The following is a 17,569-nucleotide window of genomic DNA, read 5'->3' on the forward strand; positions in this document are numbered from 1 at the left end:
GATTTCTGCGGTGATCCTGGACACAAAATCACAAATTAAAATCACAAATTCCACTCATTTTAACATGGAACTCTCAGTTTCTGTGACAAAAAATGTCATTTAATGATAAACACTTGATGTTCTTTTCAATTCAATCACAAAAAGTTCACAGTAGAAGTTCAAATTCTGCTTTTTTTCCCTCCTTTTAAATTTGAAGGAAACGTCTAAGTAATGGCTGCACTGTCTGTTAACCTCAGTCTGTATTTTTATAGTAATTTATCCCCATCTGTCTGTGTTCTGTTTAGGGTGTTCCTGGAGGTCCTGGATCACCTGGTAGAGATGGTCCACCAGGAGCGAGGGTAAGACGCCTGACTGATATCACCTCTGCTGGTTGCTGCGAGCTTCGGTTGTTCGTATTACAGCAAAGTACAGAGATGTTGTAGATTTATTCAGCTGCAGTCTGAGATGCAGTATGTGTTGATGTGAGTGTCAATAGAGATGTAGACACAATAAATCTTTTCAAATTTAGTACACGGCTGAATAGGGTGTAAAACACCATCCTGAAATTGTGAGAAGAAGGCAGTTTCTGTCAGGTACACTTTTAAAAAACCTGTGCTATGGATGAGATAAATATACACAGATGTAATACAGATATAATAATGGAAACAGGACAATCATGACTAGAAGTAGAGAGAACTCAGAGATGTCCTTTGTGCAAACTTAAAATGCCATAAATCATTAAAGGGACGGGAAAAACAAAAGTCGTTTACATTTTGCAAAATTAAAAAATTAACTGGACTCAACATGTACAAACTTTTCCAAGTACCTACAAGGTGCTGCATGTACTGTAGATTTTAAATGTGTTTCTACGTTTGTCTCCTCTTTGCTCGTCTGCAATTCAGCTGGCATGTAGAATACAGTCATTATGATGAAATGTCTTGATTTCAAGCTTAGATTTGGATTGAAGTGCACCACAAAGATGAGTAGTTGAAGGACTGTCAGAAAATTAAAAAGCTGATCATTTTCTTCTCCTTTCTGCCTTTGATCAAAGGTGTCAGGTAAGGTAAAGGTAGTTCAGGTGATAAATTAATACTAGAAAAATAATAATAAGAGCAATAAAAAGGTGGGAATTGACAGTGAAATTACAAGTCATTATAAAAAAAACGATGCGCTGATATAAAAAACAGATTTTACAATTTTCCTGATATTTCAAAACTTTAATCTACAACCAGTGATGTGTTTGTTTTTATAGATACTAAATACAAACTGCAAAAGGAAGGTGAAAAGAAACTGATGATGGAAGACATTTAGGGCAAAAACAGGACAAACGACTGCAGTAAAAAGCTAAAACCGAAAACATCACATCTCGATATTTCAGATGTGAAGTTTCTTGTGAAAATATTTCTGGCACTTTTCCAGCGTTGTACAGTATCTAAATGCCCAGCTGTGTTTGTCTGTTTGGTTTTATATCTTTTCATAAAGCCCTACGTATCCTCTCCTCGGTGTTCTGCCCAGGTTTTGAACACAACACTCACAATAGCTGAGATCCCATTCATAAAGGCCTCTGTGATACCAGCTGGCTGTAGTTGATGCTGACAGCGAAATCCGGCCTTACAATGCCCAACTGGGCTGTAAATACCAAAATCAGAAACGCAGCCAGAGGGTAATGTGTCAGCGAGCAGCGAAAGGGAGGTTTTTGTCCAAATATGTAATACGATAAGAGAAGAGCTTCGTCCTGGCCGGGCTCCTGGAGAGGTAGAAAGACCCGGCACGTCATCCATCTGCTGTCTCTTCGCTGGCAGCGTCCAGACGCTCGTCGTCCTCGGCGGCGGTTGTCAGAACAAGTCAGAGATAGTTTTCAGGCTTTGTCATGTGGCTTCCTTCAGAACACAGAGAGGTTTGGAGTTCATGAACTTTGAGCGAATTAACTCATATTTTGCTTTGTTTAAGGAGCCAGTGGCAACCTCTGCGTCGTGAATTTACATCTGTATTATCATTTTTTCAAATCCGTTTCCAGCAGGATTTGTTTTCTTTCATCTGACTGTTGGCAAAGTCTGGTCTGTTCCCACTGCATGTAAGAAACCAGAGGAATCAGACTGATGAAGCAGGGAAGTCTGGCAAACGCTGAACAACACATCCGCGGGATTGTGTCACTTTAGATGTTTCCATGTTATCCTAAATACTTCTCCTTACGCCTTTAGCTCTTCTCAACATTGTCTCCGTCAAACTCCCACTGTATTGTCAGTCTGCATGCAGCAGATATGGACACAAGCTCTCACAGCTTAACACTGACGTGGAGATTTTTAGCTTTTTGAATAAAAAAAAAAAACAAAACCGTGTATAACGTTAAGTCATCCACTGGAACTAAATACTGCAGACATGGGTTCTTTCTGTCTTGTTTTTGACTCAGGGCTTTAATAACTTTATCATAGAAGCTCAGTTTGATGCTTGATTGTTTGCTAAGTTCTAGCATGTGCCTTTTTTCTATGTTCACAAGTCAGATAGTGAGAAAATATTTGTAGAGAACTTTTGCCTTTAAATGTGAACGTATAGCTGTCTTACATTCTGCTAAACTCTACCACAGGCTGAACTAAGGTTACCACCTGTTATCAAAAACACTTCAACTATTCATTATTTTTCACAGCAGACATTATGACACGTCGCAGAAAGAAAAGCAAAGGTGTGACTGTTGTATTTTACAGTGTGCAGGAGCAGCACCAGGACCCCAACACTGGAGAAGTTGGGGAGCAGTTTCATTAGAAGCCTTGTTTTCTCGAAAAATAAATAAATAAAAGGCCAAAATTCTTCCATTTATCTGAGCCAGAAACTGTCAAAACAGAAGACATTCCTGAATTTTCACCTTTTCGAGGGTTCTTGAACTAATCATTATGGTTCCATCTAGAAAATTACCCAAGTCTAAGCTGTAAATTGTGATATTTCATCAGTATTACAAGATCCTGTAAAATACAAAAATAAATAAATAAATTGCTTCTTAATGCAACCAAGAAGTGACTCAGCTGTGACCAACAGTCAAGTGGCAGAAATGAAGGGACGTTTCAGCCAAGGAGATAATTACAGGAAACAAATTAGAGAGACTGAAAGGAAAGTAGAGCGTACTCGATGAGAAGAACAAATGCAGCAAAACAGCATCCAGAGCAGCAGATGCTCAGCATGTTGCTGCACGATACATTCAGCAGAGTGAAATATCCCTCTGGAGCTGATGAGCAGAGAAGAGAGGAAAAGTTTGTAGAGGTTATAAAAATGTGACTGGTACAATATCTATAGTACACAGAGCCAACATTTTGCCAGCATTCCTAACACGTGGTGTTGGTGCCATTCTCTATTCGATCATTTATGCTCATATTCAGTTATTATTCTTTGGATATATTTAGTACCTGCATTTAGTTTAAGGCTTGGAATTTCTGGAATGAACAGCCAATAGGAACTGACGCTGAGCAATGACGTGGGGGAGCTCGTGCATCTATTGAAGGTAATGCTGTGTGTTTGTTCTATGTCGAGATCTTCATTAAAGACGGGGCGAACACAACTTAGACTAAGTTAGTTCAACTTAGACACGAGTAGACTCGTTCTTTCCGTCTGACTGAGTGGTTATTTGCGTAAGGACTTTAAGAACAGACATTTAGCCATTACACGTGGGACATTTGAAAGAATGTTGAGTTTTTGTAAAACTACTACTAATAATAATAATTATTATAAAATAATAATAATAATAATCCTGGAAATCTAACTTTTGCTTTTACTTTTTTTTTTTTTGTAGTCTTGTCTTGCCATTATAAATGTGTTTTATGCTGCATAAAAGACATTCTGAGTTCTCTCCTTGTGCTGTTTCTGTAGAGGTGCAGGATTTTATATTGCAGTGAAAAATACCTTCACAGGTTTTATTATTATTATTATTATTATTATTATTGCAGAGTTTTTCTGTACACACTCAGGTTGGTCTACATGCTGCCGTTCTCAGATTCTCCATCAATATAGTCTGTTAGTCAAAATCGATTTAATCCAGCAGAATAAACCAAAGCAACAATTGACCATCAGATGTAAGTAAAATAAAAGCTTTACGTTTTTTTAAACACTGCACAGCTCAAGTGTTTTAATGTTTATTAACCCTCTCTCTGAATTTAACTAAATACGATCCTCCTGAAATTTTGCCATTACCAGCTGGCACCGTGTCAGCGCCCACTAAACACACTACATGTTTACCAGTGAAATTATTGAGTGTAATTGTGTGAAATCACTAATCAGGGAACATCTTTGTTGTGATCAATCGAGGAAAACGTCTCCTTTGTAGCACTGATTACAGTATGACAGACGTGTCTCGTTCACTGGTCATTGAGATGCTACAGATGTGTTTTATATTTGTGATTATTGCAGAGACTATTAGAAAAATATCACAATGCACGTGTTCAGATGAAAGGATAGGATGTACTATTACTGATCCCCTGCAAGGGAAAGTCAAACCCACACAGCACGAGTAAATGCATCAAAGTAAGAAAATGTTTGTAGAATTACGAAGAGCTAATTATATTTCAGTTTCCATGCAAGATGGGAAATATTTCCAATCAGTACAGTAATTGCTGCAGAATTAGCTCTGATGTCTGTCTGTAAATATGTTTTATTTTTGCAGTGGATGCACAGAAAGCAGTCGGGAATGTGGATAAAAATCATCAGATGTTATCAATGCCTCAGCAATTTCTGCTATCAACATTCATTTGACAGCAATATAGGAAGTAGATTATAGCAAAATAACAGTAATTATGAAGAAGAAGCAGCGTTTGTCAGTGAATAGTCACTCACAAAGCCCGTGGTGCATTTTGGGGTTTATTTTTAATGGGGATTTACAGCAGCCACTAGCCTGTATCATCCAATGTGTACAATACAGAGCAGGGAGAGCAGATAGCCCCGTATTGATTCGCAGTAAAACGTATCAGTATCGCTCTAGTTGTTTGGACACTCTACAAAACTTTTAGTGAGGTGTATACAAGCCAAAAACAGTCTGGCTGGAGTAAAAAAGAACACAAGTCTGGCAAAAAGTGCACTGCAACAGCCAGTTAGCTCATTTGAAACAACAGTAACTGTCTCCTGGGTGCTTTATACGTTCGTATCACGGTGAAATGAATCACTGGAAAGCTGTAAATCTTTTATTTTGTCATTGGTTCTTATTACAGAACCTTTCCAGCTCCAGACCAGACTGAGTAGATCGAGGTTTTCCTGAGAACCGGCCTCATAAAAGCTCGCCGGTGCTCTTCTCCAGGCAGTCATTTCGGTTCACACATTTGTTATTTTGGATATACTGATGACTTGTAAATTATGCAACAGCGGGGAAGGTACACACAGTCCTTTGCACAGAAAGTTTAAAATGAGTAGAAAGTTCTGTGTTGCTAATAGAGGTTACGCAGACACAACCTGCACACTGTTTGTGGATATAAATTGGAATTAGATTAACCTCCTTCCAATTTTGTGGACTATAGGTCAGGGCGCAAACCTGTTGCTGCTCAGATTCCAAAAATACAACGCATTTTCATGAGCATCACTTCTGTGAGAGGAGGCAGGAGGCCGAATTTCTTATTTAGAAAAGTCAAAAACATGTAATAAATTCTTGAGTTGTTGGTGTGTGTATGTATAAATTATCCTCCAACAGCAGACAGATAACTACGTCTCTAAAATACTCCCATTAATCAATAGAAAATGTGCTTTTTCTTAATGTGACATCAGGTTGACTTCTGTCCAACCTTCCAATAAATGCTTGTTTGATTGGTAAAGTTTGAAAATTTTGGATTCCCTCTTATGACACGTGTGTCTGCTCAGTCTGACAGGATTTCCAAGTGAAATGCGTTTGATTCAGTGAGCGCCGGGAGGATGTGAGGCCTCCTCCAGAGTCCCATTAGAGGGCCGACTGCAGCGAGTGTTTACTGTGCGACACCAGGGCGTCTCTGGCTGAGCGGCTTTCACACACCGACTCAGCTTTTTGTGCATACGTTATTGTGTAATGAATTCAGTTTTTTTTTGTTATGCAGTCACAAACTTGCCGTGTTTATTTGGAAGGTGAAATTTCTCGCTGTAGATGCTTTGGCGATTGTGGGATGTGACACCACAGTAGAGTTCTTTCCCCCTCACTGATATGCCATCCATCTTCGGCTTGCTAAATGAGATTAGAAACTGTACAAGCAAAACATGACACATAAACAGAATATATGATCAGAAGAGAAAACTGCTTAATGTAGATTGTTGCTCCTTCAAAGCTTCCCCATTTTATATTATTGCGTTAAAAAGGTCATGGAGCGTCGCTATAGCTCACCGGGTTGAGCTGGCGTCCCATGTGCAGGGCTACAGTCCCCATGTGGAGGTCATGGGTTCGAATCCTGCTCATGACCCTTTCCCACATGTCCTTCTCCTCCACTTTCCTGTCTCTCTCTCACTGCACTGTCAAAAATAAAAGGCACAAAAAAATAACTTAAAAAAAAAAAGGTGGAGTTTTGGGGTGTATATCGATTTTAAAGATTAAAAAATTCAGAAATTGATATATTGGTCTGATAGACTCCAGCCCCCCGCGACCCTAATGAGGATTAAGCTGTGTATAGATAATGGATGGATGGATGGATATATTGGTCTGTTATACACACCTACACACATAGATAGGTATGTATATTTTTACACTTTCATGAGTCAAATTGTCACACACTATCAAAACCAGGACCTGGATCACGCTCATTTTTTTACATGTCAAGCACCGTCCGCAATGAACACAGAATCTCTTAAACTGTGTCAAAACCCTTTTGCTAGAATTGAGCAGAGAGAGAGAAGTCACAAATCAGAAGACGAACCTGTCAAGTAGGTTTGGTGCCGAGCAATTATTTACCAGGCTGGAGCTTCGCGCCTTAGTTCAGATTGTTAAAGCCGAATGTTGTCCCTCAGACACCTCAGGATGTTACAGTAGAACTTTGTCTTTATGAATTCCTGATGCATGTTGAAGAAAACAATGAGTAGGTTTCTGGTAGACTGTAGACCGTCTTATCCAATTTTGCAAAATGCAGCTATTACGCTATAAAAACTGTTGTTTCTTCTCTTGGTGGTAACCGCAGACCCACCTCTCATCAGCAGTGATGATCCACCACATGAAGGTTGGATGGACTCAGCTGCTGATAATATTTTCTTCTCTGCTTCAGTTGAAGCTCTGTGGAGTAAACGTAGATGTGCACGAGGAAGTGGTCACACAAACATGCAACACAGGTCCTGCTGTTGATAGACGCTGCTGACGGTTCACGTGAATCACGCACAAACTTTTTGATCAAGCCTCATTCCACAACACTGTCTGCTCAGCTGTGGTACATGCTCTGCTACATGTGCTGCAGACAGTGCTGAGAGTATGGTAAAGGATGGTTTCTGTTTTACTCTGAAGCACCTTTTTTCTGCAAAAGGCTTTAATATTGGTGCATGTAGGCAACATATACGCCAATACCGATATTTTTGTGACGAATAATATTGTTGGATAATATCAGCCAAAAGACATCGGTCAGACTCTGCACACTCTGTCTTCATCTGCGTCATATTCTCCATTTTTCAGTAGTTTTAGACTTTTTAATGGATGGCTTGTTCCCCCTCAGAGGCTAAATTGAAGACCTTGTAAGGAGTGTCCATCAGACTCAATATGTGACCGCAAAGTTTAACAGACATCCAAGCTGAAATGAAAGGATTAGCTGAACCTCAGGTTGAGCTGTTTTCCAGAACAAGCCGATGCCGAGTTCAGCTTCCAAACGGTGTATTAATAGCAGTGAATTTGTTCAGATTGAATGACCCATAACTGCTGCGATATAACAAAACCATCATCATGTTATTAAATGTCGTGTTATTATATGTCAAACACCGGCCTGCAGAATTACCGACGTGCTTCTGAAATGAGAGCTGCAGTTTCATATTAATGTGTTCTTTAAAACCACAGCGTCATGGAGAAGACATTATGTGGCAGAGATGCTTTTAAACACCTTGAGACAACCAAAGTACAGGTTGTGCAGTCACGAAGATTGAACCTGTGTTTTGCATAATATTTCTGAAAGAATAAGTGAAACCAAAAATTAAAGATTGCTCCAAGGCAGGTTTAGGACTTTGACCAGCAGAAGCAGGAGCTCCTGAGTTGTCTTCAGCTTATATCTTAATTGCATTAGGAAATAACAGTGTCCCTGTCAGTATCGTCTGAAAACTTGCAGGAAATTCCTCAGGCAAAAGAAAGTTCAACCTACAATTATGACCTATAATCACTCTTTCAGGGCCTGCCGGGTAATAATGGACCACAGGGACAACAAGGGCCCCCTGGGCCTGGTGTAAGTCTGTTTTCTTTTTATTCTCAGCATCCTTTTATCTGGAAATCTACCCATAGCTTTGAGTCTTTTTCTTTCTCCATCTGTTTCGTTCTTTTATTGTTTGTCTCTCAGGGATCCCCGGGAGCACCAGGAGCCCCAGGACCAGGTGGGTCATCAGGACCCCAAGGGGAACAAGGAGTCCCTGTGAGTGATGATGTTTTGTTTTGTTTTGTTTTAAGAATGGTCTGCCAACACATTTGCTTGAGAACCGTAGACTGTAGAAATGTAGACGTGGTGAACGTGATGTCACCAGTTGGTTCGTGGATTACCGTCGTAAAGCCTTGAGCTCGGCAATCGGCTGTGGAGAAAAGCAATGAATCTGTCTGGAGAACCTGAGGATGCTGTGCATGGCGATACGATGGAACTGTGTCAATCACAAGGTAGCCTGGACCTACAAAAAGTACCTGATTTTACCGGCTATTTTTCTCTAAACTGACCCATAATTAACTAAATGAATGTCACGCTGTATTGAAGGATGGTTGAAACTGTCCGTTAAGACCGTAAACTCATCAAGAAAGTGTTCACTGAGATAACAGTTCAAGTGAGCAATAGAGTCACGTTCTAATAGACTTCTATGCAATCTGACTGGATTTTGCAAGCAGAGGAGTCGCCCCCTACTGGCTGTTAGAGAGAATGCAGGTGTTGTTTTTTTCTTACCCGTGAGGTTCCGCAAGGGTCTGCATAAGGTAGTTTTATCATTTATCTTTCGCTTGGATGAATTGTACGTGTGTGCACAGTGACTACACCACAAGGGCAGCAGGGCAGAGATGCAACCTCCTGCACATTTATGCAGCTAAGTCATTCAAGGACCCTCCCATTGACTAAAAAGTAATACAATGACAAGTATGCATCCATGTTTGTCCACAGCTGTCCATGTGTGCATCTACATCAGAATATAATCAAGGCTTCCTTAAGTAGGAAAGGATCCGCATGACAGATTTTGTCATCTCACCAAGGCCATAAGAGTTTGCATGGACCCCTTCATGGACGTTCACATGCAGTCCGTGCAGTGACTATGCTATAAGGGCAATAGTGTGCATTCTTGGCAGTATTGCATATGTACAGAAATGATATGATCTTCTGCACCTGTATGGAACAGAGTCTCCCGAACAATTTTCCACAGACTAAAAATACGATCACAAGCACTCATCTGTGGTTGTCTACAGCCATCCATGTGCTCATCCGTAAGGAGAATAATCAAGGCTTAAGGCACTACGATGTTGACTTCCCTTTTCAGACCCAGAGGCTGCGTCCATCCTTTTAAAACAGCCTGTTGAGAACGCTAAAATTAAATCCATCGGACACAGTGTAGGCTGGAAAGATGGAAAGCCATTTTGTTGTTTGACCTGAACCTTATTAGTCAGCCCTCACACGGGAGGTTTAAATGCATGTTTGGTTTTCCCTCCTACTAAGAGACCTGTGGTGTTGACTGATAACTCGAGCCTCACATTATCCATCCACGAGAGTTTGACATAACTCAGACAAATTGCCAGTGAAAAAAGAGGACACGACCTCTCCACGACTTTCTCTTTTTCTCTTCATTATGCCTCCCTAAAATTATTGGAGAAAAACAATGTCAGAGCTGCAGAGCTGGTTTAGTTTACTGAAATGAGCTCGTCGTTTTGAGGACCGTTTATCTTCTTTTTGTTCTGATTCCTCTTTTCCTAACTGGACACAGCCTGTTAGCATCAGGCACAGATCATATTATTAACTGTATCATTTATTCATATGACAATATTTCTACAGTAATCAGGCTGATCTTTTCAGGTCATCCAAGACAAATCCTGGTACACTTACCTCATGAGGTGACTTTTCAATGAATAATGAATGAAAATCATAATATTATGGTCCAGCTTTAATTCCAGAAGTGCACTGAGTCAGATATTGTTTTTTTAAAAAGAAGAAGAAGAAGAATTTGTGCAAGTGACACAAGCACAAGCCCAGGCCCGTATGCTGAGGAGAAGATGCTGGGATCCAAACTTTGTGTAATCCTAACAGGAACAGATGATACTGTGATGCTGGTGACAGCTAATCTAGTCTTGGGTCAGCTCTGCAGGCCAGCAGCAAGTTTGGCTCAGAGAGTAGAGCTATAAATCACTTAGTCTCTCCCCATCTCACAAACACACACACATATATACACAAAAACCCGGTGAGAGATCACATCTGCCTCATTTCTGAGACGCCCGAGACAAAAACACGCTTATGAATGTATGCACATGCAGCTAATGCATAAACAGAAGAAGAAGAAGAAGAAAAGCAATCCAACTTTCCTGGGGTTTGGTCTCTTATTTAACTTCCTCCTCAGTTTCAAAATTTACCTTAACATTAAATTACTTATTCAGTCCCTGTTTTGCCCCCTGCAATCCTTTGCTGCAAGAGAATATTTTTCTTTTTAACAAGTTGTTTTTATGTGAAATACCTGCCAGTTAAAGCTGGAGGGAAATTGAGCATTTTCCTTCATTGTGACACAACTGACCTTAAGACAGAAGCGAGTCTTACTGACAAATCTCTCAATAGACTGAGAAATTAGTTGAAGGACAGTGGATTTATATACAACCCTGTCTCCCAAAAATTATATTCCCATACAGCTAAACTGCATTCTAATTTATGATTTGAAAGAAACGTGTTTTCTCACCGAAAGGTAAGGATGTGACCTTGTAGGATTTGCTTCCAGTTTGACACAAAGTCCGCATTGTGATTTCTGCATGACTGATGGGGTCTTTGAAAACAGACAGCAGACGCACATCTGGTTCTGTTAGTACTAAAATAGGTGTGACTTTTTACAGGATATAGCAGTTCACGATCATTATGATTGTTCCCGAGGTATGCCAAGAACAGTGGGCGAACATAGCACAGGACGTCTGGAGAAATTAGGACTTCCTGCTCCGTTTGAGCACCATCAATGGAAAGCATGTACAAATCAAAGCACCTCCAAACTCCGGAAGCAACGACTTCAATTACAACTCTGTATGAGATGAATTATAAAGGTGTGGATGACGAAGAATCTCTCTGAACAGTGTCTCTTTACAACAAGCATTTGTTGTAGACACCATTTGTTTCACTGCTCCATGTGCAGCTTGCAGTGCGGGAAGTCTGAAAGGTCACAATTTTTGGGCCATTCTTCGCCACTGGACTCAATGACCTCAACCAGGATGTTCTGGAAAGCAACAAGCTGCTTCATCTGCTTCAAGTGTCTCCTCATCAGCTTTTTCGGGGGCCATCGGGAGCAGGATCTTGGGTCTGGAGCAAACGGGGGAGGTGGGCTTGCCATTGGCCTGGATGTCTGGGACGGGTCTCTGTGGGTCGATGTTGAGCGGCAGCTGGAAGCCGGGACTGGTGTGGGAGATGTGGTTCAGCTGTATGGTTCCAGAGCCCTGAGTCATCCTGCTCGGGTCACCCTCTTCTACCCAACCGCTGTTCATCATGTGTAGACTTGAGCATGCAAAAAGCATTAGTTGGCCTTTCCACATCTTTAAGTATGCAGGGGTCCATTACAGTCATCGTCACATTGATTTCATCACCTCACCAGGTCCGCAAGAGTCTGTGCGAACCAAATCTTGCGTCCATGTGGATGGTCCATGTGCTCCAAGGGAAACAGTACGCATGCTCAACAGCAGCGTGCATGTACAAGCTACGTAGACTGACCCACTACATATGTAGGCAACAAAGTCTTCCAAGGAGACTCCCACGCACTATAAAAGTTGTCTCGTACCAACAATGTGTACGGGGGTGTCCACAGCTGTCCGTGTGCACATTCACAAGGGAGCGTAATCAAGGCCTAAGTCACGTTCACCAAGGAGAGCCATGTGGACCATTATTCCTAAACAGTTTTATTTTCTATTGTTTGCTTTGCGTTTGCTTTGTGGTTACGTATAAAAACTACTGGGGTGGTAGCTGTCTCCTTTTTCTGGGTTATGAGTAATATCTGATTGTTTGGCTAAAAAGGAGCGACAGTAAAGAAACATAGCAAATGGCAAAGATATGATGATTTCAAACAAACTTCAGACTTGTGATATGTCACAAACAACCAGCATGCTTCCTTCAAAAGCTAATTGAGAAAGCAGTTTAGTCGCACAGGAACATCATTTCTGGGAGACAGGGCTGATTTATACCACTGAAGGCCAGATGAAGCGCAATAATGCAGAGAAGCAGGTCTTCAAGCACTTTCTACAAATTCTTGGCCTGAGCTTCTAATGTAAAACCCAAACCGCTCTGTTTTAGAAATGACATGATGCCTGTGGAAATGCTATGCTACATCTATCAAGATCATGTTCATGAACTTTATAAAAGTGACAGAATGAAACCTGGTTGATTTGTAGCTTAATTTAAGATCATTGTAAAGTAATGTAAGAATTATAGAATATTTAACCCTCATCTTGGCTAAAACCCAGCGTGTCACCCGACATCTGCCAGGTTGTCATAGCTCGTGGTGATGTCCTGAGCAATCAGACCATGTGTGTCCAACTTGGACCAAATACTGTTTGTGAATGTGGATTCCAGCATGTCGACCACCTGAGGGGTTTTTAATTTATCTTGCTTGACTTGGTAGTGAGCCGCCTTATGTTTGCCAGTTACGAAAGAAAACAAACTACTTCTTCTTCTTCTTGTGGCTGTTTTGTCGGTCCACGTTTGGAAGTGCTGTGCAGGAGCAAAGTCTTCGTAAGTGCACTTCTCTCTGCAGATGAACTGTAAAGCATTCTGAGTGAAAAAACACTGACTGCACTTTGGACAGAACCTGCATCTACGGGGCATAATGGGAAGATAGTTTTGATTGAATAATAAAAGAAACGGGATTTATGAGATACCCCTGTGTTTATGCTCTTTGGCTTCTCCATAGTTTGATTTGGTTCTCCCATGCTGCCCTGATAAGATGGTCGACATTTATGTGCCCAAGAAGACTCACGAAATCCAAACACACAGAAAGAGGCCCAGGATGAGACTTTTTTTATTTTTTATTGTTGCTCTCCAAATCATCGGCTGTGTCGAATGCTGGCAAAGCTTTTCTTTCTTCTGCAATATAATATGCACATGACATCCCAGGCCCACATTTTCTCCTCTACCCACCCTCATGTGCACAAACACAGCCAGTCAGTCAGTCGGTGGTCAAGGACATGTTTCCCCCAAGATAAACAAGCCTTTATGCAAAAGCTGTAACAGCATCAAACTGATATTTATCATATCAGCACATGGCTCTGTGGCCAGGAAATATTTGCCTTTTATTTGCCTCTGGATTACAGCGCGTTACACTCTGACATTCGCAGGCTTGGCAGGTTTTCGAGTGTGCATTGTGGGTTAGATATGCATCTCTGCGCTTTACAGTGTTGACAATAGCAGCGAGGAAGCTCATCCAAGGCACAGATGTCGCTCTGTGTTTGTGGGCAGCGCTGACTCCAATGTGTGCGTTATCTTTAGGACACAGAAAATCTGGACGCACTTTGTCAAAATTTAAATGCATTCGGTCATACTGGCTGCAAGATCAGAAGTGACGTGAAGGGAAGGAGACACTGAGAGTAATGGGGAGGAGGCATTAAAGGAGACTGGGGGAAGAGAGATGAGTTGACTGTTTATTCTCTTCCTGTGCTTTTATGTTTCAGGGTCCTGCTGGCACCAAAGGCGATAAGGGAGAAAGAGTAAGTCACTCCACTCGGTCGCCGTAGAGAGCAAATCAAGTTTTACTGCTCCGTTTTGCAGTGGAAATAAGTGTTATTCTGCTGAAGTAAAACTCTGACAATTACTCACTAATGCCTCACACCCTTGTTTTGAAGAAATTGCATTAGTCTCCGGTCCACAGTCACTGTTTCCCCGTTCGCCTTTTGCACAAACATTCACTTTATTCCTCTTTGACTCCCTCAGCCTCGTTTAAGGCACACCAAATCAAATCAGTGTTCATGGTTCAAATTTGCAGCCGAGCGAGGTCTGTATTTCTGCTGACACCGTAGCGAGGCGATCACCGCCGAGGGCTTGAGAGACACGCGACTCGCCAGTTTGAATCGAACCTGTAATTCCTGCTTCGGCTTCATTTTATCAACTGTTGGGGACGTTTGTACCTTGCTGCGGTTAATTTTAGCACAAGGCTCAACATGAAAGTGTCTGGGAAAGAAAAAAAAAGAAAGAAAAACATGACAGGATTTTCCCCTTTGGTGTTCTGGTGGCCCAGTTGCGTATGAAGCCGATGAGTATCTTGTAGCGTGCATCGACCCTGAACCTCACCTCATAGCTCCAGTGTAATTTATACAGTCATAACTCCACTGAACAGGAGAAAATAAACATTTACTGCACAGCTTTTTCCTCTAATATAGTTTTGCTACGTGCGCAGTAAGAGATGTCACATCAGATGACTGCATGATGGTGACGAATGCAAGGCAGCAGAAGAAGCTGCCAGCTATTGAATTAAAATACAAAATACACAAGTTCTGCAGGTACCACTGTTCTTTTTAAAATACTAATACATACATGCATATACCACAGGCTTTAACACAAGTTAGGAATCTAACCAACATAACTTATCAGTATTATTTAAATGGATTTAATAGTGAACATCTGTGAGAGAGATATACTTGTGATTCAAATAAAGTCTATAATGTCTTTTAGGCCTTTTTCAGACATGAGCTGCACAATAGTTCTGCTTTATCTGTCGGTTAAAGACACTCTTTCAGACATGGGTCGCCTTTACATTAATGTTCCTCACCGCATCATCAGAAATACCCACGAAAGTGACACAAACAATAACAACATGCACAGTATTTGTTAACACATGAGAACTGACAGTCCATCAAGTGATGTATAAGACACTAATAAATGATTAAGTTTAAGTAATTATGTAGTAAAAACCTAGTTTATTTATGATTTCGTATAAACTGAACTCAACTTAAGGAATGCTGCATGTAACACAAGCTTTACCAGCAGCTGATAAACTGGTGAAGAAAAGTACCCAGTGTGATTTATCATTGGATCCTCATCAACCCTGTGAGGGATCATTTGTAATTATAAGTAACGAATGAAGCTTTTTCTGTTGTTCCCAATGCGTGAATGCATGTAACTCTCCCTATTCAGAGACCTTCATGTGGATCATGATGCTGCAGGTGTTTCATAAACTCTGAGGAAAGATTCCCAAACAGCTGGAAGCAACACACTTAAGCTCCTCGTAACAATCTGTAAAAACCTGAATCATTCTTAGCAAGTTTTATTAATCTGATCGTTTCTCTCTTATTCACAGTAAAGTTTTATTTTTATGGATGTTTCAGTTTGTTGTAGGTGTGAAACAGTGGAGCATGATGAGGAAGGTGTTTTGTGATTTTGGATCTACATTGTCGTTGAACTGTGGGTAAAGTCTTCCCCAAATTGCTTCCCACAACTCAAAGCGCTTGTGCGTGCCTAATCGGTAATGTGGCTGCATGCATGTCAGATTTAGTAAGCTGATGTCATGACGTCTATAGAAACAGGAGCACGCTGTTCATTCAGACATGAAGCCGACAAATTCAGGTGCCGTCAAATGAAGGAAAAGGAACGCATGTTTGAAAAGAGCTTTAGTTTCAAAAACACTGTGTTCTACGTTTCCACTAATGCAAATCAATAGCATCTATTATTACACGTCAGCAGAACGTTGGAAAGCTTCTCCAAAGCCACAGAAGACGTTATGTTTTCATGGGCTGAGTCATTCTTTCTTGACAAGTGAACTTCATGTGTAAAATCTAATAAGATTTAAAGGCTTTAGTCATTGCATTAATATATAAAAGCCCCAAATACAGAACTGCAAAATTTCTCATTGTACTGAGTCTAAACCAACCCAGGCTCCTAAAAAGTTGCTTGATGCTATTTTCTAACTGCATCCACATAATAAGTGATAACAAGGGTCCTGCAGCGTTTGACCTTTAAAATCCAGTTAATAAGAAAGAACTGCTAATTTCAACATTTATTTACAGCACAGTTAGAAAACTGTTTGATTTAAAATGTGCTACTCCCTAAAATACCAACAGTGGAAGCTCAGCTTAAGTCAACAGAGTCGGGACCAAATATTTAGTGCAATTAAACTTCGATTTACATTTAATTGTGCCATTTACAAACACTCTCCGCGGTGCCGTTTTCAAAGTTTGCTATCTGTTCTGGCCAATATAAATACAAAAGCATCAGTGTAAAGGTGGAGTGTGCTCATTAAACACCCACAAAACACCCGCCCACCAATTTATTAACCGCTGCTCTGGAAGTTTACGCTCCTGCGGTCGCCCAAATGGAAAAGCAGTATCAGTCCGCTGAGTGCAGCATCAAATCCTCAGAGCTCTGTGTTTGTTCTTCAGGGGGATGTTCAGTCCCAAGCTGCTGTTCGAGCCATCGCACGGCAAGTGTGTGAGCAGCTCATCCAGAGTGAGTAATCAGTGACATCTATTGATTACAATTTCTCTGCTGAAGATGTTTCTTCTGACCTTTCTCACCTCCTGCACGTCTCTGTTCTCTCCTAATTTGTCTCGAAATGTGAAAAAGAAGCAAAAACTGTCAAAGTTCTTCCAAATCGACGTCCTGTTTCGTCTCTCGCAGGCCACTTGTCTCGCTATAACTCCATCCTGAACCAGATCCCCCACCAGTCGGCGGTGTCGGTCCGAACAGTACCAGGACCGCCAGGAGAGCCGGGCAGGAGAGGCTCCCCGGGACCTCAGGGAGAGCAGGGTCCACCGGGTCGGCCAGGCTTCCCCGGTACTAACGGACAGAACGGCCGACCGGGCGAGAGAGGTGAGGAGAGAAGATGTCTAAAGACGTGTTGATGAGTAAAAACAAGCTTGTTTACAGGAAGGAAAACTCACGCAGCTAAAGGAAAATACACTCATTTACCAAACACATATATCCAATTTTCTATATACGGCAAACTGATTGATCAGTCCTTCACTGTCTGGGCTGTGTCTGCATTAGAAAGAGGAAACATCGGATTATTTATGAGGCAGACAGCGATTGTCAAAACAGGGTGACTCATAAAATACCGACAGAATATAATGAACTGTATGTCGTTTTAGAATAACAACAACAGGAAGCCTTTAGGTTTTCTTTTATTTAATGTTTTTGGGGGAAGGAAATTAGGAAATTTATAGTAAAAGAGAATTACATGAAGCTTTTTGTAGCGCTGAGAGCGTTGAACCAGTTTTATACGTGACCCTGAGTGATGCCATTTGAGGTGAGACTGTAGATGAGTTTGAAAGTTGAAAAAAAAGAATTAAATCTAGAGGTGT

At 41.1% G+C, this 17,569-nt stretch overlaps 1 protein-coding gene across 1 annotated transcript in view; it reads left to right on the forward strand.

Moving 5' to 3' along the window:
* col14a1a (collagen, type XIV, alpha 1a) overlaps positions 1-17,078 on the forward strand; it is a gene marked incomplete at its 3' end in the record, with an annotated part of 185,450 nt that extends 168,372 nt beyond the window's left edge. The window contains exons 40-45 of the mRNA XM_008292091.1: positions 285-338; positions 8,262-8,315; positions 8,427-8,498; positions 13,949-13,984; positions 16,649-16,715; positions 16,887-17,078. Coding sequence (XP_008290313.1) covers positions 285-338; positions 8,262-8,315; positions 8,427-8,498; positions 13,949-13,984; positions 16,649-16,715; positions 16,887-17,078 — 475 coding nt within the window. The remainder of the gene's footprint in view (positions 1-284; positions 339-8,261; positions 8,316-8,426; positions 8,499-13,948; positions 13,985-16,648; positions 16,716-16,886) is intronic.
* Positions 17,079-17,569: the final 491 nt, after the last annotated feature.

This window comes from Stegastes partitus, unplaced genomic scaffold (assembly GCF_000690725.1).
Source record: "Stegastes partitus isolate 25-593 unplaced genomic scaffold, Stegastes_partitus-1.0.2 Scaffold784, whole genome shotgun sequence".
NCBI classification, from domain to species: domain Eukaryota; kingdom Metazoa; phylum Chordata; class Actinopteri; family Pomacentridae; genus Stegastes; species Stegastes partitus.